The sequence below is a fragment of the Sciurus carolinensis genome, chromosome 13 (assembly GCF_902686445.1).
Source record: "Sciurus carolinensis chromosome 13, mSciCar1.2, whole genome shotgun sequence".
In the NCBI taxonomy this organism is placed as follows: Eukaryota; Metazoa; Chordata; class Mammalia; order Rodentia; family Sciuridae; genus Sciurus; species Sciurus carolinensis.
The window spans coordinates 5,943,476-5,970,885 of NC_062225.1; the positions used below are offsets into that span (position 1 = coordinate 5,943,476).

Here is a 27,410-nt window from a genome sequence, read left to right on the forward strand (position 1 = left end):
TAATTTTTTTATGTTCAACAACCCCTGGAACTTTCTCAAAGTCTATTAATCACACTGCAAACTTAAGCTTCAAGAACAGAGAAGGAGGTAGAATTGATTTATGAAGTACCAACAGCATTTCCAAAATTATCCTGTTCTTTATCATGCAACAGGATGTTTTCTCTGTTTGTTTTTCTTACTCTATATTTATTCTAAAACCCAAAAAGATAAAGAAAAATGATGTGAACAAAAGGAAAGAAGGTCTAGAAGCTACCATACACCATGACAGCTGAAATTAAATTTAAAAACCACAAGCTGAGAGTCTAAAATCCCAGAAAAGGTTCTTAGGATTGTTGCTGTATATATAACAAAGTAATCCCAAGAACTGAAACATGTTCTCTGTATTTTGTCGGCTTCGTGGGAGGCTGGAAAATTAAGTGGGCAGAAAAAAATGATCTACCCCAAGATTAAGATAAAGAGCATGCAAAAGATATAATTAAGGAAAAATTTAAAAACAGGAGACAGAATTTTAAATACAAGTCTAAACAGTCAAATAGCTGATGGGCACTGTGGTGAGCCAACCACTCCCCCTGCACCCCGCCTCCACCTGAACCTATTCAGTTCTCAAGAGTGCAGAAACGCTTTTCTTCATTTCTTAGAAAAGATCAGATCATCTTTTGTTTTCCATGCTCTGACCGATTCTGAATAATATGTTGACCTCTTGCCTGTCCCAGTCAAAGCGGCCAAAAGAGCCCATTGGTCCTAGAAAAATTTGATATTTTCAAAGGTCATTATTTCTCTGATACCATTTCCAGGGAGACTAATTCAACATTAAAATATTTAAAGGATTGTTAAAAAAAAAAAAAAGTCAAACAAGGAGAGATAAAGAATATCAGAGAAACTCCATTCACCCTGAGAAAGGAAGGAGGTAGGGAGCAAAAAGCAGGTGGGGGCAGGGAGGGAGGGAAAGAATCTGGACCCAACAAAATTCTGTGCCAACATCTCAGGCACAGAATTTCCAACTTCCAGCCTAAAACTTCTACGTAGACACATACCATATTGAGATGTAAATTTAGAGAAAGTTCAGAAAAGGACAAGTGGGGGTTTAAGCTGGAATTCAGAAGTTCTGATTTCTAAGATAAGACAGCCTGCTTTCAAACACTAGATTCTTTCATCGAAATGTTGGATTTGTCTCAAAATCCATCTGAACAGATGCTGAGAAGTATCATGTGTAAGGAGTATTTTGTTAAATCTCTTCTAAAAACTGCATCCAATGTAACTTGCCATTTGACACTCCTGGAGAAGGGGGAAAGCTGGCCTAGCCTAGTCAGGACTGCGCTGCTGTGCCAGCAAATGGAAACCATTTTCTAAGGTCCTCCAAGGCACACAACTGGGGCACACAGTCTCCAGGACGAGGCCCAGACCCTGTCACCTGACTTCCTCTTTAAGAGATTAGAAAGTAACTATGTTAGGGCTTCGGAGCCATATGGTCTCTGCCATAAAAGCAGTCATGGGCAACACTTAATGAATGGCATGACTATATTCCAATAAGACTTTATTTATGGGCAGCGAAATTTGAATTTCGTGTGTTATAAATACTATTCTTCTATTCTTTTTTTTTTTTGACAACCACTTAAAAAGGCCACACAAAACAAGCAAAGAGCCAGATCTGGCCCACAGCTGAGTTTACCAACCCCTGATCTAGACAAACAAGCAAAGAGAAAAATTTAAACCATTTTACAAAATATCCACCATTCCCAGAGAAAGTCAGTGCTGGGTAGTGGTGGCAGTGGGATCTCACTTTTTATGCAGTAAAGGTTACCTGAAGGCATTTCTACCGAAATAATTCAAGGGGGCAAAAGCCCTAACAAAGAAAATAAGTTTCTGGGGCTGGGGAGATAGCTCAGTCGGTAGAGTGCTTGCCTTGCAAGCACGAGGCCCTGGGTTCGATCCCCAGCACCGCAAAAAAAAAAAAAGAAAGTAAGTTTCTGACTCCACAGATAAAAAGTCATCAGGATGCTCTCTGGGGACAGAAATCTAGAGCTGTTGTAGGGAGCTGTCCATGGAGTTCTCAATGTGGGAAACTGTAATCTTACATGACTTTATGCAGAAAGAAAGGAAGCAGCAATTTAACAATCAAGTCAAAGGAAAGAACAGCAACAAGATGATTATAATCAGAGCAGAGGAACTACAAACTCCAAACAGACTATGGATTCAGGGACAGGATTAAAAAAAAAAATGGTGATCTGTGAGGCTGAAGCTAATAAGGACCATTAGATAATGAAACCAGTCATGAGCAAAAGTGACCTGTCCAAAGATACAGTTTTCAAGCCTGTGGCTAATGAGTGGACACCCCCAAATTCTCTTCAAATACTAAAGAACAAATAATGTGATATAGAGTATTCCAGAATAGCTGAACAATATTAATTTGTGGCAACGTCACAGCTGAAGGATGGAGGCCCCCATGGAAACTACAGAAAGGCAGGCCTGAGATGAGAGTCTGCCAGTGTTTCTCTGCAAGGCGGGCCAGCGAGGGGGTTTTGGCATGTGCTCCACCCACCTACCACTTCAGGAACAGAATGGCTTTCTGTACTCTTCTACTGAGGACAGACACTTGGGCCAGGTCATCTCAGTGTCTCTTCAGCTTGGAAGTTTTATCTTTCCTTATAAATTATAAACTGGTATTCCCATGTATTATTAAGTGTCTAAGGACTTTGATAAACATGAATAGTCTCCAAAAAAAAATTTTTTTTTTTTTGGTACCAGGGACTGAACCCAGGAGCACTTAACCACTGAGGGACACTCCCAGCCCTTTTTTATATTTTATTTAGAGACAGTCTTGCAAAGTTGCTCGGGGTCTTGCTAAATTGCTGAGGCTATCTTTGAACTTGCAATCCTCCTGCCTCAGCCTCCAGAGCACGCTGTGACAACAGGCATGCACCACCACGCCTGTCTCCAAAACCCTCTTAACTATAACCAAGGTGAACTAATAAAAACACCTGGCAGTTTTCCCATGTATTTTCTAAAACTGCACAAAAGGACAAGGCAGTGGACAATACCACAAAGGGACACATAACCATAAGAGGGCATGCTGTTCAAGCACCACTAACTGTCCTTACTCTTTTTCCTGCCCATAGAGCTGAGGAGGTGGCAGTCAAGAATGCTGGGCTCTGGAGCCAGACTGCTTGGTTTGAACAAACCCCTGTTCTACCATTTCCTAACTAGGGGGTTTTCTTCATCTTGTAGGACAGAGATGACAGAGGGCTACATCTCCAAGAGTCACTGGGAGGATTAAGAGAAAACACAAATCAAACACTTGGTACAACTTCTGGCACCTGGAAAGTGCTCAGTACAAGGTGGCTCTCTTTTGTCACCACTACTGTAGTATTTCTCATCACTGACTGTAGCACTGGCGCTACATCCTCGTGCTGAACCCACTGACTCGGGCAGTCTTACAGAGGTTGTGCTCCACTCGAGGCAGCTTTCCTCTCCATCTGGCCCGCGGAGAGCATTTCCTCTTCCTAGGGCAACATGTTAGTTCCAATCCAGGACCCCACCCGACTTCTTTACTAGTTCTTCAACCAAGGGGCAGAGCTGCTCCTCCCTCAACGTGGCTGTCCTAACACAAGCAAAAATGCTCCCAGCTGCTGGCCTCTGACCAGCCTCAGAGATCACGCCCACCCCCTCCAACTTCCCTACCTCTCGAGTTCTCTTTTTCATTATTAGAAGATAAAAATTCTCCAACACTATGGCAGGTGTACCACCTACCAGGCTTCTGATGCAAAGAGCAACAGTCCCTTATGTACAGTAGATATGAACACAGACAGTCACTGGGAAAAATGCAAATCAAAATCCATAGTGAGCAGGGCATGGTGGTGCATTAATGTAATCCCAGTGGCTTGGGAGGCTGAGGCAGGAGGATCAAGAGTTCAAAGCCAGCCTCAGCAAAAGCGAGGCGCTAAGCAACTCAGTGAGACCCTGTCTCTAAATTAAATACAAAATAGAGCTGGGGCTGTGTCTCAGTGGCCAAGTGCCCCCCAAAAAATCCATAATGAGCTGCTACTTTACTCCCATTAGGATGACAGTAATAATGCTGAAGATAAAAGGCAAATATTAAGTGTTGACAAGGATATAGGAAAATTATAATTTTCATTCACTGCTGGTAGGAATGCAAAATGATGCAGTCACTTTGGAAAACAGTCTGGCAATTCTTCAAAAGTTAACGACAGAGTTATTATATGTATGATCCAGCAATCCCACTTCTAGGTACATATCCAAGAGAACTGAAAACACATCCACACAAAAACCTGTACAGAGGGGCTACTGATATAGCTCAGTACAGTGCTTGGCTAGCATGCACAAGGCCCTGGGTTCAATCCCCAGCACCACACACACCACACACACACACACACACACACACAGTACACAAAAGTCCACAGCATTATTAACCATAACAGCCAAAGTGGAAACAACCTGAAAGTCCATCAACAGATCAGTGGACAAACAAAATGTGGGGCTATCTAACCAATGGAATTATCACTCAACAAAAAGGAATGAAGTACATGCTCCCGCAGGCAGGAGCCTTGGAAACATCACGCTAAGACCAAGCCAAAGCCTCCCATCACGGAGAACACACAGTACAAGATCCCATACACACCAAGTCCAGAATAGGCAAATCTACAACAGAAAGCACACTGGTGGCTTCCAGGGACCAGAGCGGTTGGGAGGAATGGGGAGTGACTGCTAATGGAAACAGAGTTTCTTCTTGAGGTGATGAAATAGTTCATCAAACTAACTAGGGTAATGGGGGCACAACTCTTAATTTACACTAAAAAGCACTGGCTGTACACATTAAACAGGTAAATTATAGGGTATGTAAATAACATCTCCCTAAAGTTGTTATGTAAAAGATGAATGTTTGCAAAATGAACACAGAAAGAGGGAACAATGCTGATTCTGTTGAAGGCAGGAAGAGGCAGGAAAACAAAAACTAGCCAGCAAACCCAGGAAACTGAATTGAAATGTACCTTCAAAAACACGGATTGCAAATCTTTTGTTTGATAACAGTGGGGATTATTCCTGAGGACTCACGCATGCTAGGCAAGTACTCTAGTACTGAGCTATAATCTCAACCCTTTCTTTCTTTTTTAATTTTGGGACAGAATCTAAGTAGCCCTAGCTAGCCTCAAACTTGCAGTCCTCCTGTCTCAGCCTCCCTGGAAGCTGGTATTACAGGCATGTGCCACCATGCCCAGCTGCAAATCCATTTTTTAAAGCCACTCAAACATCTGTTGGCTTTTCATGTGACTCTAAAACATTTTCACTATACTAGTGTGGACTATAAAAATATAAAATCTTACAAATGTACATTTAATATTTTTGTAGTCTGTGTGACCCCTATATTGTAACATAAGCTATAGAGCTAGTCATACCTATCAAATTTAATTCATTTGTTTATTTCACAAACTTTTTTTTTTAAAGAGAGGATTCTCTTAGCTGGGCATAGTAGTACACACCTATAATTCCAACAATTCAGAAGACTGAGGCGGGAAGAGCACAAATTTGAGGTCATTCTCAGCAACTCAGTGAGATTCTGTCTCAAATTTTTTTAAAAAAAATTTTTTTACAGGGGCTGGGCATGTAGCTCAGTGGTGAAGTACCCCTGGGTTCAATTGTCAATACGGGGGACGGGGGGGAAGAGGGAGAGGGAGAGAAGGTCTTTCTATGTTGCCCAGCCAGGACTCAAGGGCTCAAGCAATCCTCCTGCTTCAGCCTCCTGAGTGGCTGGGATTATGCCGAGCTCTCAATAAACATTCTGACTACTGTATGCCAGGCAACGCCCTAGTGTCAGGGATGCTGAGATGCAGACCCTGCTCTCAAGGAGCTCAGAGCAGTGAGCTGACAGTTATAAGGCAGAGTTAGGAGAACATTCCAATTTATGGGGCTACAATAAATGTGTTTCCATGAAATTTATGGGCTTTGAATAAATGTTTCCATGAAGAGGATGGTACAAAATAATTACTGGGTGGTGACATTAACCCATGCTTCTGAAGAGCGGCCTACCTGTTGACATGCTCCTCCCAGTCCTCTGGTGGAGGAGGGGCATCTGCGTCTGTCCTGGCGAAGATGACATGCCGTTCGCACTCGTTCATCACGCTGCGCGCCTTCTGATTGTCATAGAGTGGCACGGGAGTCGATGTGACAGTCTCCACATCTATTGGGACGTCTGATTCACTGTGAACAGGTGAGGAAATGGGACCAGGCCACATGCACTGCACACAACACCCGTGTTATAAAATCATCTGGTTACCGAAAAATGTCTTTAACTTAGGCATATGCACATTACATTCACGAGAAATTTTGATCCCAAGTCATCTTTCCCACATTTCTCTAGATCTCTGCCCTCTCTATTAAGTGCGGAAGGACATAAAATCATTTTAAAATGAGTTATACAAAAAGTGACCACAGCTTTTTCAAAAAAAGACAAATATTTTCCTTAAGCAAATAGTTACATGATACAAATAATTATAATTACAAGTACAGAAGCTGTAAGCCACACGTGACTACCTAAATAAATTTAAATGAATAAAATCACTACATTTAAAAATCCAGTTCCTAATCACACAAACACATTTCTCATGCTCAGCAGACTGGCTACCATATTAGTCCACACAGGATCACACATTTCTATTACTGCAGAATTCTGTTGGACAGCACTAGTCTGGAATTTTAAATGATTCATATAAATCTTCCTTTTCATTAGTAAGTTAACTGGTGGTCAACTTGTAAAAGTACGTGATTCTCTAAGATCACCTGGAATGCAGCTAGCTCAGCTATTTAACTCACTTTGTGCAGAGCCTACAAAAAAATGAATATAAATGGGTCTCTGAAGGCTCTTTCACATTTTAAAATGATGCTAATGAAATTCTAGTGCCATGAGGGTCCTTTCGCAACTCATTAGGTACACTGAGAAACTGTCACCCGAAATACCATGCCAATCAGTCTGGTCTACTGGCTGTCCATAAACATCATATTAACTTTTTGACCTTGATGATCTTATTGCATCCATTCCCCATGACTGGAATAATCATATCTTTATGAAATGAAGTAAATAATTGTGCAGCTAGATTTGGTAGTAGGCAAAAGAACTGATTATCTTCTCGAGTCAGACACTGAGTTAACACTTGTGGACATGTACGCCTACAAGAGTACTCTTGATTTTCGCATCCCAAACCTATCCTCCCTCAGTCTTCCCGATTCATGGCACTATCCAGCTGCTCAAGCCAAAGATCTAAGGGGCATCCTAACTGAACCTTTTCCTTTGTACCCATCCGTCTCCAGGCAATCATCATGTCTGGCTCATCTCAGGCTACTAGTTGGTCATCTCAGGCTACTCTCATTCATGAACTATAATCTACTTTCTAAACACCCAAAGTGATCCTCTAAAAATATAAATTGGATTTCTAGCTTAAAATCCTTCACTGACTTCATACCACTCACACCACTCTGCCAACTTCTTCCTACCTCCCACTTACAATCCAACTGCCACCATATTCCAGCCACAACAGCCTAAAGAATAGTTCCTACAATATGCCAAATTCCTATTTTCAGGGTCTGTGTATGGAAACAGTGTTTGTATGAGGAAATGACTTTCTAACTACCAAAATAACTACCTCTATAGAACCTCACTTGAAGAAAATGTCACAAAGCCGGGTGTGGTGGCAGATACCCATAATCCCAACTACTAGTGAGGCTGAGGCAGGAGGATCACAATTTCGAGACCAGCCTGGGTGACTCAGGGAGACCTGTCTCAAAACTTTTAAAAAGGGTTGAAGATGTAGCTCAGTGCTTGCCTGGCACGTGCAAGGCTCTGGGTTCAATCTCAAGTATCTCAAAAAAAAAAAAAAAGAAAGAAAGAAAGAAAAGAAAGAAAAGAAAGAAAGAAAGAAAAGAAAGAAAGAAAGGTAATATAATGAGCTACGGACCCAGGAGATTCAATGTCAGCAAGAAGCTTTACATAACAAAAAGGAAAAGATCTCAAATGCTCTTTAAAGGGGCTTTTTAGTCATGGCTTAGGACAGAGGCATCAAGATTATACTTGGGAATGGTGGTGCACATGTGTAGACCAGGCTGAGGAGGGTCACTGGAGCCCAGATATGGAGACCAACCTGGGCAACATAGAGAGATTCCCCTTTCATGAAAACAAAAACAAAACAAAACAACAACAAAAAACCTGTACAAAATGTCAAGGAGGCCAGGCACAGTGGCACATGCCTGTAATCCCAGAAGCTCCTGAGGCTGAGGCAGGAGGATAACAAGTTCAAAGCCAGCCTCAGCAACTTAGCAAGACCCTGTCTCTAAATAAAATATTAAAAATGGGCTGGAAGCCAGGTGTGAAGGCACATGCCTATAATTCTAGCAGCTCGGGAGGCTGAGACAGGAGGTTTGCGAGTTCAAAGCCAACCTCAGCAAAAGTGAGGTGCTAAGTAACTCAGTGAGACCCTGTCTCTAAATAAAATACATAATAGGGCTGTGGATGTGGCTCAGTGGTCAAGTGCCCCTGGGTTCAATCCCCCATACCTAAAAGAAAAAAAGAAAAAAAAAAAAAAAAAAAAAAAGATATGCTAGACTATTCCCTAAAGTCACAGATCCTATGTCCTGTACAACAAAAAAAAGTGCTAACATCATTGGGAAATGAATTAAAAACCACTATTCTACACGTACTTAAAACACCAGGGGGGGGCAAGAGAAAAACGGAGGAACTTTGGATTGTATAGACGAAAATGGGGTAGGAACGGGTAGGGGAAGGAAAGATAGTGGACTGAGACAGACATTATTACCCTATGTATATGTATGATTACATGAATGGTGTGAATCTACATTGTGTACAACCATGAAGATGAAAACGTCCTACCCCATTTGTGTACAATAAATCAAAATGCAGTCTGCAAAAATAAAAATTAAAAAACAAAAACAAAAACAAAAACACACACACATGAGGTGCCAGGGTTTTAGCTCAGTGGTACAGTCTTTTGCCAAACAATGGAAAAGACTCTGGGTTCAATTCCCAGCATTGCAAATAAAAAAAAAAAAATTAACAAATAAATAAAAATAAAACATATCATGGTCCTTCTAATTCATTAAGACTCAAAGGTGGAGGTGAGGTGGAATCTAAAGAAGCAAAATACAAGATATCTATTCCCCAAAAAAACTAAAACCTGTGCTTAAAAAAGATCAAAATTAGGTAAAATTAAAAGAAATCTCCAAAAGATTATAATTAAGGGCATTATTTGGTCATCAGAACATATCAATAAATCTTGAACTATAAGAAATCAGACTTCCTTAAATATCAAAAGAATTGCCAAACAGGTTTATTTAAGCCAAATGTAACTGTAGCACCTATTAGATAGTACATTTATGAAACTTCCTTAGCCTATAACATAGGCCGGTTGAAAATACTAGACTTAAGAAGGGTTTTGATTAACCCATGATGGCAGTTCTATAACAACCTAAGTTGAAAGGGCAATGTCTTAGGAATCTGGTCCTAACCTTTGAATGTGAAGCCAGGAAATGCAAAATGGCTACTGTTGGCACTCTCAAGAGAACCAGAGCACTGCACCAAAGTGACACAAGGTCTTATACTGCATGGCATGTCTTTATGTCTGTCTGTATGTGTGTATTTATTTATTTTTGATATTGGGTATTGAGCCGAGGGGTGTTTTACCACTGAGGTATACTCCCAGTCCTTTTTGAGACAGGGTCTTGCTAAATTGTGGAGGCTGGCCTTGAACTTGGGGTTCTCCCAAGTTGCTGGGATTACAGGCATGTGCCATTATACGTGGCCTGTGTGCCAATCTTTTTTTTTTTTTTTTGGAACCAGGCATTGAACCCAGGGGTGCTGAACCACTGAGTCACATCCCCAGCCCCTTTTTTTTAATGTCTTATTTAGAGACAGGGACTCACTAAGTTGCTGAGGCTGGCTTTGAACTCACAATCCTCCTGCCTCAGCCTCTGGAGTTGCTGGGACTACAGGTGTGGGCCACCATGACCCACTGTGTGTGGTCATCTTTAAAAATCAACTTGTCAACATTTCTTTTCACCAGTTTATTCTCTTCAATTTCCTTTTTCATACATGGCTTATCCAAGTAAAAAAGGGTGTCTGCTTTCCTTTACCCATCTTGCTTTTCTAACTTCCTAGATATCTCTGGTGCAACTGTCCACATTTAGGCCTGATATTTTTATGCTGCTCAACACAGATGCCCGAATTAAACATCCAACCTTCCCACACAACACCCCCAAATCATCCCCAAGAAAATCCTCTCTAATCCCCACCATCTGATCACTGCCCAGTTTGGGTAGTAGCAGTCTTTAGAAAAGAAGCCCAAACTCACATGGTATTCTCGTGCTGCCTCCGGGGAGTAACAAAGAGCATGCGGGTGGGGCGGGCACTACTGGCATCTGGGTGGGCACTCCATGGCTTGGCATAGCTATGATCCAGAAAAACCAGGTCCAGCTCCCGTTCGTGCACTGAAAGCTGGAAGAGCAGTGAGGTGCCCATGCGACGAGCTGAAGTCTGGAAGTCCCTCTCCCCACCCCGGTGGGCCATGTCAGTAGAGGGGCAGCAAGTCAGAGCATGGGTATCTGCATGCTAGTCACCTGCGGCAAAAAGTTCCGGTTTAAGTCAATTCGAATAGTCTAAATTTCTCCCAACCAAGACTATCTAACATGCTTCTGGGACCCGCTACCAGTCCTACTGCGTGTCTATTACACAGCACATCTCTACCCACGCTGGGACGGCGCCTGAGATTCCAGAACTACCACCAAAGGGGTGATGGTACCCTGAGCTAACCCTAAGCAACCTCTCCAAAATCCCCTTACTGGAGCGCTGACTGCCTCCACGGTTCACAAAGACCTCCCTGGACTGCCACTGAACGTACTCGGTCAGCACCACACTTTCCTAAGTGGGTGGGAAGGGTTCTAGCAAACAACAGGTATCACAACCATGAATTCCAAAAAGCTACGGCTCTGCTGTTCCCATTCTCTAAAGGAAAAGTGGGCAGCGCCGGGCGCGCTCGTGGGCACCCCTCCGGCAAGCAGGGCGACGCGGGCCGCCGGGCGGCTAATCGGCCCGGGTGCCCTCTCCCCTGCTCCCGTGTTATGCTCAACAAAAGTTGTGCAGCGACTTCACGATACGCTGAAGTTGGGGAAATACAGCGGGGCGCGCTCCCCGGGAGCCAGTCCTCCCGCCCGGCGGAGCCCCAGCAAACCGCCCGCCACTCCGGCGGCCTCCGGGTTCCCGCCACGGAACCTCGAGGCGCCCCTCCCCGAGGCAGGGCGTGAGACCCAGAGGGCCGACGCGACCGCGGTTCCGGGGCCCAGGAGACTTGGCCAAGGTCGCCGCGGGTTCGCGACGAGGAGGAGCCGCCCGGCCCCCGCCTCCCGCCTCCCGCTCCCCCGGCGGCCCGGCGGCGGCGTCACCGCGGCCCCAGCCGGCGGCGGCGTCACCGCGGCCCCAGCCGCCCGCCCCCGGGCCCGCACTCCCGGCCCGCCCCGGGCCCGGGCTCCGGCCCGCGGCTCCCGCATGCCGGGGGAGCCCTGCGGCCCTCGCCGACGCCCCCGGCCGCCCCGCCCGCAGCCGCGGCCCCCGGGGCCCGCCGCCCCCGCCGGGGCCGAGCCTGCGTCTCACCCGCAGTCGTCGGGCCGCGCGCTCGCCCGGGCCGGGCCCTAGCGCGCGTGCGCGCTACCGCCTCCGCGCCCCGGCCCTACGGCACCGCGCAAAACGCGGAAACGGATTGCCGCCGGGGAAGGGAGGGGCGGTGAGCGGCAAAGCCCGGAGTGGATTTAGCTCCAGCGACCCGGTGCGCAAGAGCGGAGCTGGGAACGCATGCGCGTGTCCTAAGCAAGTTTCCGCCGCCTGCAAGTTCAGCAGGGAAGGCGAGTGCGAAGGACGAGGTCAGCTCCGACAGCCCCCAGTAACTGCCGTCCCCTCCGCAGTTGCTCCCTTTCCCTGCGCCCCACAGACCCAGAGTCAGGGCTGGGAGGCGTACAGCAAACCCACTTCCGCCAGAGCAGCCCCTTTGGATTGACTCTTCAGGAATGTGCTTGTTAACTCACCATTGTCCTGTATAGAAGTGAAAACTCGGGACTTAATGGGATTTATTAATGAGCTGGAGCTGAAGTTCAGTGGTATGAGCGAGGCCCTGGGCTCGAGCCCCAGCAGGGCCAAAAATGTTAAAAAATGTTTTACTCGTTAAGAATTTTCTCTTAACAGAAGAAACAACCACAGTAAAAATAATAAATTAAATTTAAAATAGAGCAATTAATTTAAAAACAAGTTGTGAACCAAAAACTAAAAAATAAAGTTTATTAAAAATAATCAACAAGGGGCTGGGTGTGGCTCGTTGATAGAGCACTTGCCTGGCATGCTTAAAGTCCTGGGTCGGATCCCTAGCACGGGAAAATGAATAAATAGCAAAACAAAGTGTTTATGCAGAGTTTTTCTGAGTGTTGTTGGTCCTTCCAGGAAGTATAGAGGAGAGTCAGGACCAAGGCTTTTCCCTGAGGAGTTTAAAGAGTAAAGGGAAGGTAGCTGGAAGAGCTTGGGGGTGTGGGTGGAATCTCAGCCCCAACATTGAACGCCCAAACTTTAGGAAGGATGCCGGCAGGTGAGACTTCAGCCTTCCCTCATGTCTAAATGAGCAAATGCTGAGAGGATAAGCTGGGTCATACAGTCACCTGTCAAGAACACAAATAGACTTCAAGATGGTAATTACCACACAGGACACCTGCCCCCAAGAATATTTTAGAAGAAAGATTTCCCACTGAGGGTTTGAAGAGGTGTCTAGAAGGGGAAATCACTGAAGCTGAGTGCTGAAGGACCAGGCAGGTCATCCAAGAGATAGGGAATGGAAAGCCTGGAGAGGGCCCAGAGGGGACAAAGGACCCAAATACAGCCTGATGCCATTTTTTTTAGTCCACACATTACTTTCTTAAATCTTAAAATTGTATTCAACTGCAAACTTTTTGGGGGGGGGGGGGCGGGTAACTGGGATTTTAGCCCAGGGACCCTCTACCACTGAGCTACATCAGGACAGAGTCTCACTAAGTTGCCCAGGCTGGCCATGAACTTGCAGTCTTCCTGCCTCAGCCTCCAAAATCACTGTGATTGCACTACACACATGCGCCACCACAACTTGCTCTGTTCCAAGCATTTTACACTTGGGAGATTTTGTATAAAAGCCCAGATTTCCAATTCACTTGAAAAGTCAGAGGCTATGACAGCACTAGACAGGCCTGGCCATTGCACTCCACCTCCTTGGCCTCTGTGACATTTGACTCATCATCCACCCACACACACCAGCTTCAGCCTGGACTTAAATGCAAGGTCCCAGGCATGGAAAATACACCCAGGAGTCAAGTCCTCCCATTTCAGGGTGTCTAGTGGATGGTTTCATTGGGGTTGCCTTATTAGGACAGGAGTGAGACACCTGACTTGTGACACCGATGGAAACAGGGTGCAGAGACTAGTCCAGAGAAAGACAGTGCTCCAGAGCGCCTGTGCAACGCCACATGGGTACCTGATTGCACAGGGAAAAGTGGGTGGAAGTGGGTAGTGGAGACAAAGGGGTTAATTGTGGCTGCAGTTCTGAACTGTTTCCCATAATACAGTGAACCTTCTTCACAGCAGAGGTAGCAAACTCTTCGGGCTGAGGGGCAGAGGTTTTTTGCTTTCCTATGCCCGTGGCAGACATAGTTAATCAATCACAGTCCACTCTACCTCTGAATCCAGATGCAACTTCAAAATCCTCTGCTCCACACATCACTCCAGACTGTCACTATGGATTGATTAGAACTGGCCCTCTCAGGGTTGCATTGCCTCTCTTCCCTCTGACAACCTAGAGCATACGTGTGCCCTTCATTCGTTCATTCGTTTGTTCACAAATACTTCTTAAGTTCCTACAACGTGGTGAGGACTGTTCTAGGTGCTGAGGACACAGCACTGATTAAACATACTTCTTTTTTTTTTAAATATTTTTTAGTTGTAGATGAACACAATACCTTTTATTTAATTTATTTATTTATATGCAGTGCTGAGGATCGAACCCAGTGCCTCACACGTGCTAGGCAATTGCTTTGCCACTGAGCCAAGACCCCAGCCCCCATTCTTCTTTTTAATGCACAGAAATAATTACTTCACTTCTAACAGTGATAATAAAGGTTAGCATTTAGAGAACACCAAGTAAATTCTATATATACATAAACTACTTAAATCATTTAATCTTCTCAACAGCTTTACCTACTAGGATCTATTGTGATCATATTCAAAGAGATAAATATTTTGCCCAAGGTCACAAAGCTAGTAAATAGCAAAGGTAGAACTGAAACCCAAACAGCAGAGGGACAAAATTGGAAAGAAACACAGGCTGGAACCTGAAGAGGGCTATGCAATTCCCCTTAAGGAGTGCTGCTTCCAACAGTGGGCAGCTTTGTGTTGCTAACTCTCCTGTGTTTTTTGTAAAGAATAGGTCCTCAAAGTCAGCATACTAATATTTTTCTATCCTCCGGAGAACACAGCACAGGTCATGGTTCATGGGTAGACTGATCAATGACCAATTCATGGCTTGACTGATTGACAACAGAGCACCAAGCGAGTAAGAGACACAGTTCAAGATGAAAAATGAATCTTTGCCACTTTATATCCACGAGGACAGCTAAAAAACCAAGAGCAACATCAACAACATCCAAAATAAAAGCTAAGCTAGGTGTGGTGGTGCACACCTGTAATCCCAGCAGTTCGGGAGGCTGAGGCAGGAAGATTGCAAGTTCAAAGTCAGCCTCAGCAACTTAGCAAGACTCTAATAAGCAACTTAGGGAGACCCTATCTCAAAACAAAAAATAAAACGGGCTGGCGACATAGGTCAGTTGTTAAGCACTCCTGGGTTCATCTCCTGATACTAAAAATTACTTAATTAAATTAATTTAAAAATAATAATAAAAATAAATGCTAAGAAGTGTCAGCAAATGTGCGGAGAAGTTCAAACCCTCACCCATGGCTAGTGAGATTGTAAAATAGTGCAGCCTAATTAGAAATCAGCCTGGAAGTTTCTCAGAAAGTTAAACACTGTATTAGCATATGACCCAGGAATTCCACTTCCAAGTTTATATCTAAAAGAATTGAAATATATACACACATAAAATCAAGTACAAGAACGTTTAGAGCAGCTTTATTCATAATAAACAAACTAGGACAATAATCCCAAAGCCCATCAACTAATGAATGGATAATGAAATGTGGCATCTTCATACAATGGATTTAGCCAACCAAAAAAAGGAATGATGTACTGACTCATCCTAAGACAGGATAAACTTTGAAAACACACTACGTCTGAAGTGAACTTTACCCATCCTTTTCTTTGGGGAAGTCATCTTTTTTTTTTTAATTGAATGTTAGGGTCTTGCTCTATAAAAGCAAATGACCTTTTGGATATTAAATATGTAGTCAATGTTTTCTCTACTTTGATATTTGTCTTTATGTTTTCTGCACAGGAATTTTTAGTTTTAGCCAAATAATGTCAGTTTTTTCCTCTGCAGGATCTCTTGCACTGTGCTTAGTTTGGAAAATCATTAACAGAGCCAAAAGCATTGCATTGTGTTTAGATTTCAAGAAAAACTACCAGGAAGTACCTTTTTCCTTTTAAATCTGAGGCCCTAGAAAACAATTAAGCACTATGATCAAACATTCAGCTTTCAATCTTTGAATGCCATGCCTCTTTCAGAGTGCATAATAAGTGGTAGGCTTATTATGCACACTTTTAAAATATTCATTAATTCTAATGTGCACTCTTTAAACATTCATTAATTCTTCACTCTGACCATTGGATCAGATGTAACTTATACAAGATTCAAAGCTAACACAGACAAGACTTCACCTAATGGGGGTTGAGCAAATGACTCAGCTCCACCCTCATGCAGAGACCTAAAAAGCAATAAAGATAGCCACCACAGAACTGTGTTGGCTTAGCTGGGTGCAGTGGTGCACATCTGTAATCCCAGAGACTTGGGAGGCTGAGGCAGGAGGATCACGAGTCCAAGACCAGTCTTAGCAATTTAGTGAGGCCCTACGCAACTTAGCGAGACCCTATCTCTAAATAAAATATAAGAAAATTTGCAGGGAGGCTGGGGTTGTGGCTCAATGGTGATGCCCTTTTAGGTTTGATCGCTGGTTCCAAAAATAAAGCTGATTTCCCTTTATTGAAGAACTATATCCAAACTCAGGAAACTTTCCCTTAGTAAAAAAAGGAGGCCTAAATATTTTGCTTCCCCATGAAGAAGAGCCCCCCCTGAGACCTCAAAGAAATAGCCCTTGATTTTCCTAAACCTCTTCTCTGATGGCCTCACTTCCTGCAGTTCCCAGTCCTATAGTCCTATAGAAATAATAGGAAGAAAGAGAAAGGACAGAGGAAATGTCAAAGCAGACAGATGACTTTATTTGTGGAGGTTCAGTTGCCTCAAACCACTCACTTGATAGGTACTCTGTTACTTTAACCTCTCCTTATCCCCCGAGATTCCTCTCCAGAACCAAGAACCCTCCACTTCTGTGACATCCCCTTGGTTGCTAAGTTCCACCTGTGCTGGAGGGCCCTGGGAGAAACCCTGGACCAAAGAACCCCAAGAAGGACGCCGTAGAGCTACAGAAGAAAGAAGGAAAGGAAAGTGGTATTGGAGATGCTGCGGCTTTTTGTGGGGTCAGCCAAGATCGAACCACCCCTTGTCCCCCCACCCAGACCCTGCCTGACTGCCTACTTCAGAGGTGAGAGCCAAGGTCTGGGGGGGGAGGCGCCCCAAGAGGCAACATGCATTCAGTGAAGAAAATACATTTATTAATGTCCTAGTATGTAAAAGGCATGTTGTGTGACCCAGTGATGACATGCCCTTGTCCTGTACCTTCAAGAGCTGTCATCTAAGGACTGGGGATGTAGTGCAGTGGTAGAGCTCTTGCCTAGTAAACACAGTGCCCTGGGTTTGATCCCTAGCACTACAAAAAAAAAAAAAAAAAAAAAAAAAAAAAAAGCTGGGCATGGCGGCACACACCTGTAATCCCAGCAGCTTCACAGGCTAAAGCAGGGAGGTTGCAAGTTCAAAACCAGCCTCAGCAACTTAGCAGGACCCTGTCCCAAAATAAAAAATAACTAGAAGAGATCAACTAGAAGAATGAGAAATTATACTCCATCTATGTATGATGTATCAAAAGTTCATTATACTGTCATGTATAATGATATAGTTTAGGGCTGTGCTGTAAACTGAGGTTTAAAGAAAGAAAGATAAGCTGGGCAGGGTGATGCACGCCTGTAATCCCAGCTCTCAGGAGGCTGAGGCAGGAGGATCACAAGTTCAAAGCCAACCTCAGTAATTAAGCAATTTGGTGAGACTGTCTCAAAATAAAAAAAATAAAATAAAAAGGACTGGGATGTGGTTCAGTGGCTAAGTGCCCCTGGGTTCAATCCCCAGTACCAAAAAAAGTATATGGGAAGGACTCAGGTATAGCTTGGTGGCAGAGTGCTTGTCCAGCATGCACCAAGCCCTGGGTGTGACCCCAGCACCACAGAAAAAGAGAAAAAATATCTATAGGAGGATGTATGTAGGTTATATGAAGATAGTAGGTCATTGTATCTGAGTGACTTGACCATCCACTGACCTGGATACCCACAGCAGGGCCCAGAACCAATTTCCCAAGATACTTAGGGACAACAGTAGTTCCTGGAAAAACCAAGAATGAAATTCCTCTACTATTGTTTTCTAGTCTTAAAGCCATGCTTGTTTTATGTGACAACCTTCAGAGAAGGAACATGCGGTACCACGGACCCGCAGGGGTGCCTGTATCCAGTGTGCAGGTTCACAGAGGCATCCTGGGAGTTCGGCAGGCATTTGCCCTGGCTGACTGACTTAGCCCGGCAAGACTTGCAGCTCTTCTCCCTGACTGGAGCCATCTTCTCCACCATATCATTGTGTTCCTCCTTCTAGAAATATCTCTGACAAAAATGCCTAAAATCCAGAACCCTGGGCTCACTCACAGATATACCCAAACCTTATGACTTCCTATTTGTTTTGGTTTTTTGTTTTGTTTTTTTAGTACTGGGGATTGAACCCAGGGGCACTTAACCACTGAGCCACATCCCCAGACCTTTCTGTTTTTTATTTTGAGCCAGTCTCATTTAGTTGCTTAGGGCCTTGCTAAATTGCTGAGGCTGTCTTGGAACTTGTGATCCTCCTGCCTCAGCCTCCCAGACTGCTTGGATTACAGGTGTGTGCCACCATGCCCAGCCCTATTTATGTTTGATGTTTTTGTTTTGTTTTGTTTTTTGGTACCAGGGATTGAACCTAGGGGCACTCAACCACTGAATCACATATCCTGCCCTTTTTATATTTTATTTAAAGATAGGGCCTCAGGGCTGGGGATATAGCTCAGTTGGTAGAGTGCTTGCCTTGCAAGCACAAGGCCCTGGGTTCAATCCCCAGTACCGGAAAAAAAAAAAAAAAAACAAACAGGGCCTCATTAAGTTACTGAGGGCCTTGCTAAATTGCCAAGGGGGGCCTTGAACTCAAGATCCTCCTGCCTCAGCCTCTTGAGCCACTGGGATTACAGTCATGGGGCACTGCATCTAGCTATGTTTGATGTTTTATTCCTTTTGTCCTGTCCTTCCCAACATTTTCCCCATGACCTCCACTGCCCTGCACCCCTGGCTCATAGAAATACACACACACACACACACACACACACACACACACACGTTTTTTCACATTCTTTCCCTGAGAAGAAGCTCAAAGTAATTTAGCATTTTACAAATCCTCTTGCAGGACTATTGACTTTCTTCAGTTAAGGACATTTTGGGGGAGAGACGTGTGAGTGGGTCGAGAGCTCAGTCCATTACAGATGTCTCAGGGTATCTTAGGGTACTCTAGGCTTGGCCCTAATTCTAAATGAACCTTGAATCTCAGTGCTTAACAAAACAAGTTTACCTCTTACACCAGGTTCTGCATGGATGGTGCTGAGTAGAGGGTTCTCTGGCAGGGCAGGCCCTAGGGGATCAGCTGCTTGGCCCTCGAGGGTGTGAAGTCATCTCTCTGCCAGTAGGACATGAGGGTGGCCATGGAGCAAGGGGACGAGGAGAATGGAGACTCGGTGGAGATTTCAGGAGCCTGGCAGTGGCAAATATGCTCCTGTACCCATTGACCAGAATGAGTCTCATAGGCCCACTTGACGGTAAGACGCTGGGAACCATGTACCTAGGAAGAAAATGGAACGAACACAGAGTTGTCTGTCATGTCGGGTGATAAAAAGTGAGACATTTCTAAACATCCTCCCCCTTCTGCCAAAAAAATAAATAAATAAAGTCGATGCCATCTCATCCCTGCCAAAGTAGATGGGAAAAGTCCTTAGGATGTGCTATGTCTCTTGACCCCACTCAAGCCCAGACATTGAAATATTTCCCGCCACCAATGCTGGCCCCTTGGTGTCTCTGCAGATATGAAGAAGAGAACTCATGTGGCAGAAGGGAATGACCCCATATGGAATGAGGTAGACACACAGGGCAAACCCAGAAGAGGAATCAACGACCCCAACAGCAAGGGGGCGGTGGTGGGGTCCAGGCAGGTGCCCAGAGGTCTGGGGAGCAGACAGGGAGCCTCACCCACTTTCCGGAGGCCAAGGCATTTCCAATCTGACAAGGTCACATTCCCGCAGCTTTCTTAGTGCTTCTTCCCCAACTCTGGGTGGACCACGGTGTGGCCCATCCGCTGATCTGGGCCAGACCATCCTCATCTATCTAGAAGCCCAAAGCAGAGACAAGGATCCCCCATTTTCCTCTTTCATTCATTCCTGCTGCCCCACCCCCAAGCCCCTTAACTCCTAACACACCTTTACAGTTCAAGCCAAGGAACCCGGATAGGATACCCCATGCCTTGGGCAAGATTGCGAATGCCATCTCAGGAAATTAGACATGAGGGAAGGTCCTGGGTTTTAGGAAAACATGGTGCCAGGCCCTGCCCCAGCCTTTCCTCACTAGGAGGATGTGACGGGGAGGGTGAAGGAAGGATGCTGACTTCTCCATGCCCCCCACAGACCCTAATATGGTACCTCTGGAACCGTCCCCTGGAAAAAGACTCCTTCCTGCAAATCATCCTTCGGGACATGAGCTCTTCAAAGAAAGAAAGGTGAGGCCGAGAGAAACAGGGGAGCCTGACTCCCCAACCAAAGCAGCGGCAGCAGATCCATCTCTTCTCTCTCGAAACTCATTCAGATGCAAGGACAGGGCGCCCTTCAGTCAATCAAGGAGGAAAGGGGGTGGGGACTGGAAGGCTGTTAGTTCAAGTTGGCTAGAATCGGAACCTGGGCTTCCAGCAGCGGCCATGACCTTCTGAAGCCATCTCGACTTCCTGCTTCTCCCTTGCTAAATCCTGGCTTCCTATCATGGCCCCATCTAATGCCCCACTGAGACTAACATCCCCTTGGGAGCGAAGTTATTCCAGTTCAGAGAATCTCATTGGCTCAGCTTTGGTCAGGTGCCCACTCTTGGTCCAATCAGTAGTATTTGCTTGGGAGCTCCGAGCCATTTCCCAGAGAGTGGAGAGCCCTGGGCCCTGTGGTGGATCTTCTGCTTTCCCAGGAGGTTCTTTAGCCCCAGCTAAGGTCATTCCTGGGACAGAGGAGGAAACCCCTTCCCCTGGCTTGGATCTCACACCTGCTCCTTGCCTCCCTAGGTTCATTGGCGTGGCCACAATACTGCTCAAGTCATTGGAGAAAAAATCACGTGAGATCCTTTTCTTGAAGGACCTGATGCTGCTCAACCATTCCATGGAGCCCACAGATGTGAGTCAAGCCCAGGAAGGCTGAGGCAGGCAGCTTAGGAAATAAAAGCAGCTGGTAGACCTGAGCTTCTGCCCTGGAGCAGGGCAGCAGCCCACTGCTGTTGTGTCCAGATTCCCCCACCCTGACATGCACCTGGCATCTCCCCATCCAGCCATCTATTGGGAAGGATCAATTGACCTTCCCAAGAGTCAACACTGGGATGCAAAATTGAGTTTTAGCCGACACTTGAAGGCAGGCAGGGGAATGGGAAAGCTTTTTGCAGGGAAAGGACAGGCTTGGCACGAGCAGAGTGGAGATGTTGCATGGGAAGCTGAAGACAGGCTAACTAGAATCCCGGCCCCCCTGTGATTGGCTCAGGTGCCTATTTCTCTACTCGGTCCTAAGTTGCAAATGGGAACAAAAATTAGGGCAGCTGTCAGGTTGTTATTCATCAAGTCCTGGCCATTTGAGGCTGATGAGCATTGTCTGACTTCCTGGATTGCTGTTAGAGATAGCGGTCTGACTTCCCGAGAGCTGGACTTCCCAAGGCTGGCTTCCTGGGCTGGTTGTTCTAGACAATGGATTAGCTTCCCTAATCCCTGCAGGTTGCTGCCATCGTGGTCATTGTTCTACTTTTCTGTGTGGCATGGCCTCCTTCATTTGTATATTCAGTCTCTCAGGAGGGCCTGCCTTTTCCCAGTGGGCCGGAAAAGAAGGCAAACCCAGGCGGGATCCTCAGCACTTGGAGAAGAGGCGGGTGGGCTGCCTCTGCTTCTGGCACACGGTGGGAGGATGAAGGTGAGGTGGCAGATCTGAGGCAGGGGGTGGCCAAGTTGAAGGACCCTGGGGTCTGTGCTACTGAGTGGCGGCCTTGCTCTGATGGCTCAGCCCTTGGGGATCGTAGCGAGGGATCCTGGTGATGGTGTGAAGCTGGTTGGTTCTTGGCGAGGACTTGGAAGGCAGGACGTCAGCGAGGAGGTCTTTGAGGAGGTCGGAGAGGTTGAACTACGGGGAGAGATGGTTCTGGATGGGCGCCCCGTCACCTCCTCCTCTCCTCACCACCCTCTTGCCACCATCTTCTGCCATCGCCACCACTGTGTGGCTCCTTCATCCTCCCGCATCCTCTGCTATAACCCACTGCTCTCCCCTCTTCGGTTTAGGACTTCCCTGCACCCCAGCCACGCACGGCGTGGGCCCTTGTCATGGGCATTGTCACTAACTCCCAGAGGATTGGCTGTGAACCCAGCAGGCCTGCGAGGGGTTCCGGTGCTGTGACTCTGCCAAGGATTCCAGGGTCTGGCTGACAAATCCCCTGCCTTTGCTTTGCAGTGTACTGTCAATCTACAGGTGTTCCATATGACCCAAGAGGACTTCGAGAGAACAGGTTTGTCCTTCCCTGGGCTTCTCCAAGCATAGCTCCATGGGCTCTTTGGAACCTTTGACACCCAGCCCTAGAGGCTGTCAGAAGGATTATGACCAGGTTAGGGTCCCTGGAAGCTACACAGATCTAGTGGCCAGCTCCGCAGACATCTGGCTAAGGCCATCTGTCTCCTGGTGTGTCCACTCATCATCTCCAAACAAAGGCCCAGCCTTCGGTGGGCATAGGAGGAGACGGGATGGCCATTTCCAAGAGCCCCAGTGTGAAAAGTTGGGTCCGGGGATCCACAGTTACCGAGGGTGGGTGGGGCCCCTGGGAATGTTCTGGCGAGGACGTGTCAGAACAGTCAGGACCTCTCAGCCGTGTTTTCGGTCAGTGGCTGGTCGTGGGGGGCAGAGTGGTGAAAGCAGGGAATGCGTCCACACCCCCTGAGCTCCAGCCTCTGACCCTCCCTGGGCTGCTTCTCCAGACAAGGAAGACCTGCTGGGCATAACTGTGAAAGAGGCTGTCCGTCAGAAACTGATGGTCCCCGGCACCACCGTGCCGGGGCCCCTGTCTTCGAAGCCCCAGCACTTTCAGGTGAGGCTCCTCCAGGTTGAAAGTCACATAACCCACCTGACATCTTTACTATGCTCCCCAGCAGCTCCACCCCTCCACAAGGTCACGGTCAGACCCAGCTTCAGGGCCTCAGATCCGCCCCACATCCCCTGCTCCTCCAGGGACCTTTCTGGGGGGCTGGAGGCGGTCTGGTGAGGTGGGAGGAGGGGCCCAGTGTGCACCTGCAGGCCCCTGTAGATGCTGGGAGGCAGAAGGCATGGACCCGCCCTTCTAAGTCCTCGGACTGTAGGCTACACAAGCGAGGCTCCTACAAGGTCAAAGTGAACTATGCGAGAGAGGCTGAGGACGGTGTGAGGGGGCCCAGGGGAAGTCCAGAAGCCCATCCCATGTCTTACCAGCTTCCCTCTGATCCCTACCCTGCGGCCTAACATTGCTGCCACAGTTCTGCCAGCTCCCCAGCAGGCCACCTAGCTGGGCGTGGTGGCACACACCTGTAATCCCAGCAGCTAGGGAGGCTGAGGCAGGAGGATCGCAGGTTCAAAGCCAGCCTCAGCAGCAGCAAGGCGCTAAGCAACTCAGTGAGACCCCGTCTCTAAACGAAATAGAAAATAGGGCTGGGGGTGTGGCTCAGTGTTTGCGTGCCCCTGAGTTCAATCCCTGGTACAAAAAAAAAAGGAAAAGGAGAGGAAGTCAGCAGGCCACCCACTCAGGAGGCCTGACGTCCCCTCTTCCTGCATCCAGGCAATGGCCAGATCCTAGCTCTTCCCCTCACCAACTGCCCCACTTCTCCTGCTCCATGCCCATCCCCTGCCCAGGGCCACCCATCATTCCCACGACCACACAGACGCCTCCTCCTGAACTCCCAGACCCCGCTCTCTCCTGGCCGTTCTTCCTTTCTTTGGTGAACCCAGCACCTTGCACATGCTAGGAAAGTGCTCTACCCCTGAGCTGCACCCGAGCCCTCCCCGTCTATTTTTTAGTTAAAGTGGTCGTCTTTGAAAGCAATGATGACCGGCCATCCTGTTAGACACCTGCTTTAAAAACTCCCAGTGTCCTGGGAGAAAATCTAGCTCTTTACCAGGGCAGCCCAGGACTTTGCTAACCAAGGTTGCCCTGGTCCGGCTGCTCCTAGCTTTCCCCAGGGGATCTCTCCCTACCCACAGCACGTAGAATGCTGCTTCTCAGAACAACGGAAAGCACAGTCCCCGGGGAGAAGGGGCGCCTGGGCCCCCAGCGCCCCCTGTGTGTCTCCTCTGTAGGTTCGGGTGAAGGTGTTTGAAGGGCGACAGCTCATGAGCAACAACATCAAGGCCGTCGCGAAGGTGACTATTGCAGGCCACCAGTATAACACGCGGATGAAGATGGGGAGCAACCCCTTCTTCAACGAGGTAGGCTACGCGGGGCAGGCGGGAGGTGGAGGTGGGTGCTTCCGCAGGCTTCTCATCAGGGTGTCTTCAGGTAGCTCTCCTACAAGCATTTACCGAGCACCTGCTGGGGGCTGGGCACTGTGCTTGGCACGGGGAATACAGAACGCCATCATCTGGAGCCTTGCATTTGAGGCGCTGGTGGTCCGGTGGGAGCGGGCCCAGCACGTGAACCCCAAAGCAATTTCATCAGGGAACACGAGTGCTGGCAGGTCTGGGAGCACTATTAACAGAGCCTCAAAAATGCAGGTCAGGCTGGGGAAGGCTGGGGATGTAGCTCAGGTGGTAGAGCGCCCGCCTCGCAAGCACAAGGCCCTGGGTTCAATCCCCAGCACCGCAAAAAAAAAAAAAAAAAAAAAAAAAAAAAAAAAAAAATGCAGGTCAGACCATGTTGCTGCTGGATCCCCAATTTGCAGCATCATGTCTGATCGATGTCTGTTCATTGGTGAAGAGATGAACGAATAAAAGACCACGGGACAATGGAAGATGGGTGGAGTGAGCGAGCAGCGAGGCTGGGGCAGCAGCGGAGGGACTCAGACAAGGCTCCATAGACCTTGGAGGAAGAGTCTACCAGGGAAAGATGGAGGGGGTTGTGGGGGAGGAGATGAGTCAGGAGAAAGGAACGGTGTTTTCAAAGACCTGGAAGCAAGAAGCGGCTTCATTTGTTGGTAGAACTGCAAATGGGGATGGCTGGAGGGGAGTCTACAAAATAGAGTGGAGTCCTCTCATGGACAGCCCTTGGGAGCCATGGAGAACTTAAGCAGGAGAGTGTCAGAAGAAAGGAGGTTCTGGCTACTGCAGAGAGAGGGGTTGGAGGGGTTGGGCAGGGCAACATAGGAGGTGAAGGTTTTTCATCACTGTGACCAGAATACCTGTTATGGTTTGATTGTGAGGTGTCCCCCAAAAGCTCATGTGGGAGACAAGACAAGAAGGCTTAAAGGAGAAATGATTGAGTTATAGAGTCTTAACCCAACCAGTGAATGAATCCCCAATGGGATCAACAGAGTGGTAACTGAAGGTGGGTAGGGTGCTGCTGGAGGAGGTGGGAATTGGGCCGTGCCTTTGGGGTATATATTTTGTATCTGGAGAGCGGAGTCTCTCTCTGCTTCCCGATCACCTTGTGTGCTGGCTCCCTCCACCACGCTCTTCCACCATGATGTTCTGCCTCACCTCGAGCCCTGAGGAATGGAGCCTGCTGACTATGGAATGGGACCTCTGAAACCGTGAGCCCCCAAATAAACTTTTCCTCCTCTGTAATTGTTCCGGTCAGGTTTTTACTCACAACAGTGAAAAAGCTGGCGAAAGCAATACCCAAGAACAACTTGGAAGAGGAAAAGATTATTCTGGTTCACAGCTTCAGAGATTTAGTCCAGGGTGGGCCAACCCCGTTGCCCAAGGTGAGACAGGATATCCTGGTGGGTCTGTGCAGCAGAGGAGCGCTGCTCCGTTCTTAGTGGCCAGGAAGCAGTCCTTCCTGGGCACACCCTGTGACCCACCTCCTCCAGGCCCACCCCACCAGCCTACAAAGACCACCCAGTTAGGTCATTCAAACTAGGACAGACTGATTAGGTTACAGCTGTCACAGTCCGATCTTTCAACACTGAACATTATTGCATTTTAACACAGGAGTTTTGGGGGGACACCTTGCATCCAGACACAACACTGGGACAGCAAGCTGGTTAGGTTCTCCGGGGCCCCCTCCCCCTTTGCCTGGATAGAAAGCCCCCCGGGAGCCCAGGAATCCTGTCTTCCTGGAGGAACACGAGGGTGGTCTTAAACTGAAAGTCATTGAAATGCTTCAGGTTGGGGAAAGAAGCGCAGTGTTCTGAGGTTTCAGGTTTGTACTGGGTCCTTGATGGAGTGGTGGGAGAAACATGGGTCCACCTCACACCCCACCAATTCTCTCTGCCTCGCAGATCTTCTTCCAGAATTTCCATGAGATTCCTGCAAAGTTCTTTGATGAGGTCATCTTAATCCAGGTGAGGAGCCAAACTGGTCGCCAGCAAAATGGCCCCACTTTCTTGTCCTACCTCAACCCTGAGAAGCACTTCAGTCCCAGCCCCTGCCCTTAGAGTCAGGGTCCCCTAAGATTGTCTCTCTGACCCCAAACAGCCTCTCCACCACCTTCTTCACCACCAGTAGTCCAGATTTCTCATTCATTCACTCATTTAACAAATGTCCCGGATGGCCGACAGGCAGGCCTGAGAGGGGGCCTGAGGTAGGCAGGTAACCACTTCCATGTGCCAGGATTCTCACGTCCCCAGAGGCCCCTCAGAGTGGACGACTCCATTCTCCAACCAGAGGGAGCCACTCCCAGTGGAGAACAAGTGTCTATCACACGTCTGAGGAGAACAAGGAGCCTTCGCCCCCCAAAGCAGTTACTTGTTCTTGGGAACGAGACAGAAACAACCGTGAGGAGACGTAGTGCCAAAAGTCAGTGCAATGCCTTGCTTTGTGTTGGCCTGGGGCGAGTGGGTTGCCTCTCTGATCCATGAAATGGAACTAAACATCTGAACCTCACAGGATTCCTCTGTGAAGTAAACGAGGAAAAAAACACGTGTAAGCACTGGCCATTAGGAATCATTCCATAAATCCCAGAGGACCCTGGATAGATCCTTCCTATTGCTTCCACAGGGGATGGGGGAAATTGGGGTTGTGAATAATTAAGATCTCTCTGGGAACTCCTCCTTGCAGGTGGTGAACTCATCATTGGCAAGATCCAAAGCAGAGATCGGGAGATTCCAAGTGAGCCCAGCATATAAAGTAGTAGGCTTGGTAAAAAACAGTTGTACGAACCCCTCACTGGGTGCCAGGCTCAGATCTAGGGGAAAGGAAGGATCCAGGCTTGCTTGGATCCCCCTACCAACTAGGTGATTTAGACAAATTACTCTGAGCCTCTACTTCCTTGTCTGTAAAGTGGGAATAATAATAGACCCAACCTGCGGGGTCACTGTGAGAATTGAAGTATATAGCAATTAGGGAAGTACTGGGTGCCATCCTGAGTTACCCAAACCCATGATACTGTGCACACACGTCAAATCTCTGCTTCCAGGTCAGGGGAGTGAAGGAAACAAAAAGGCCAGCATTAAGCGTTGGAGAAATCCAAAGAAAGATTGCTGACCGTGAGGACGAGAGTAAAACAATGTAATTTTAAAAGACACAGCTGATGGAGAAGGAGTTTATAGAGTCAGGGAGGGTTGAACCTAAGAGTCTCAAAATCCAGGAA

The 27,410-nt window shown here is 47.2% G+C and overlaps 2 protein-coding genes across 11 annotated transcripts in view; one reads left to right on the top strand and one right to left on the bottom strand.

Annotated features, from left to right (window-relative positions):
• Kansl3 (KAT8 regulatory NSL complex subunit 3) overlaps positions 1-11,727 on the bottom strand; it is a 51,161-nt gene extending 39,434 nt beyond the window's left edge. For 2 of the 10 annotated variants that reach the window (XM_047522177.1, XM_047522176.1), the window contains exons 1-2: positions 10,371-11,422; positions 6,043-6,213 (exon numbers count right to left, since the gene is read on the bottom strand). In XM_047522177.1, coding sequence (XP_047378133.1) covers positions 6,043-6,213; positions 10,371-10,585 — 386 coding nt within the window. In that variant the 5' untranslated portion in view covers positions 10,586-11,422. Of the gene's footprint in view, positions 1-6,042; positions 6,252-10,370; positions 11,424-11,665 lie in introns of those variants that run through there. The other 8 variants (XM_047522181.1, XM_047522180.1, XM_047522178.1 and 5 more) reach the window with 7 other exon arrangements.
• A 4,977-nt stretch (positions 11,728-16,704) lies between these two features.
• Fer1l5 (fer-1 like family member 5) overlaps positions 16,705-27,410 on the top strand; it is a 48,785-nt gene continuing 38,079 nt past the window's right edge. The window contains exons 1-9 of the mRNA XM_047523067.1: positions 16,705-16,789; positions 19,503-19,555; positions 20,099-20,190; positions 20,737-20,845; positions 22,154-22,208; positions 22,672-22,781; positions 24,020-24,148; positions 26,101-26,163; positions 26,879-26,929. Of these exons, the coding sequence (XP_047379023.1) occupies positions 16,705-16,789; positions 19,503-19,555; positions 20,099-20,190; positions 20,737-20,845; positions 22,154-22,208; positions 22,672-22,781; positions 24,020-24,148; positions 26,101-26,163; positions 26,879-26,929 (747 nt within the window). The remainder of the gene's footprint in view (positions 16,790-19,502; positions 19,556-20,098; positions 20,191-20,736; positions 20,846-22,153; positions 22,209-22,671; positions 22,782-24,019; positions 24,149-26,100; positions 26,164-26,878; positions 26,930-27,410) is intronic.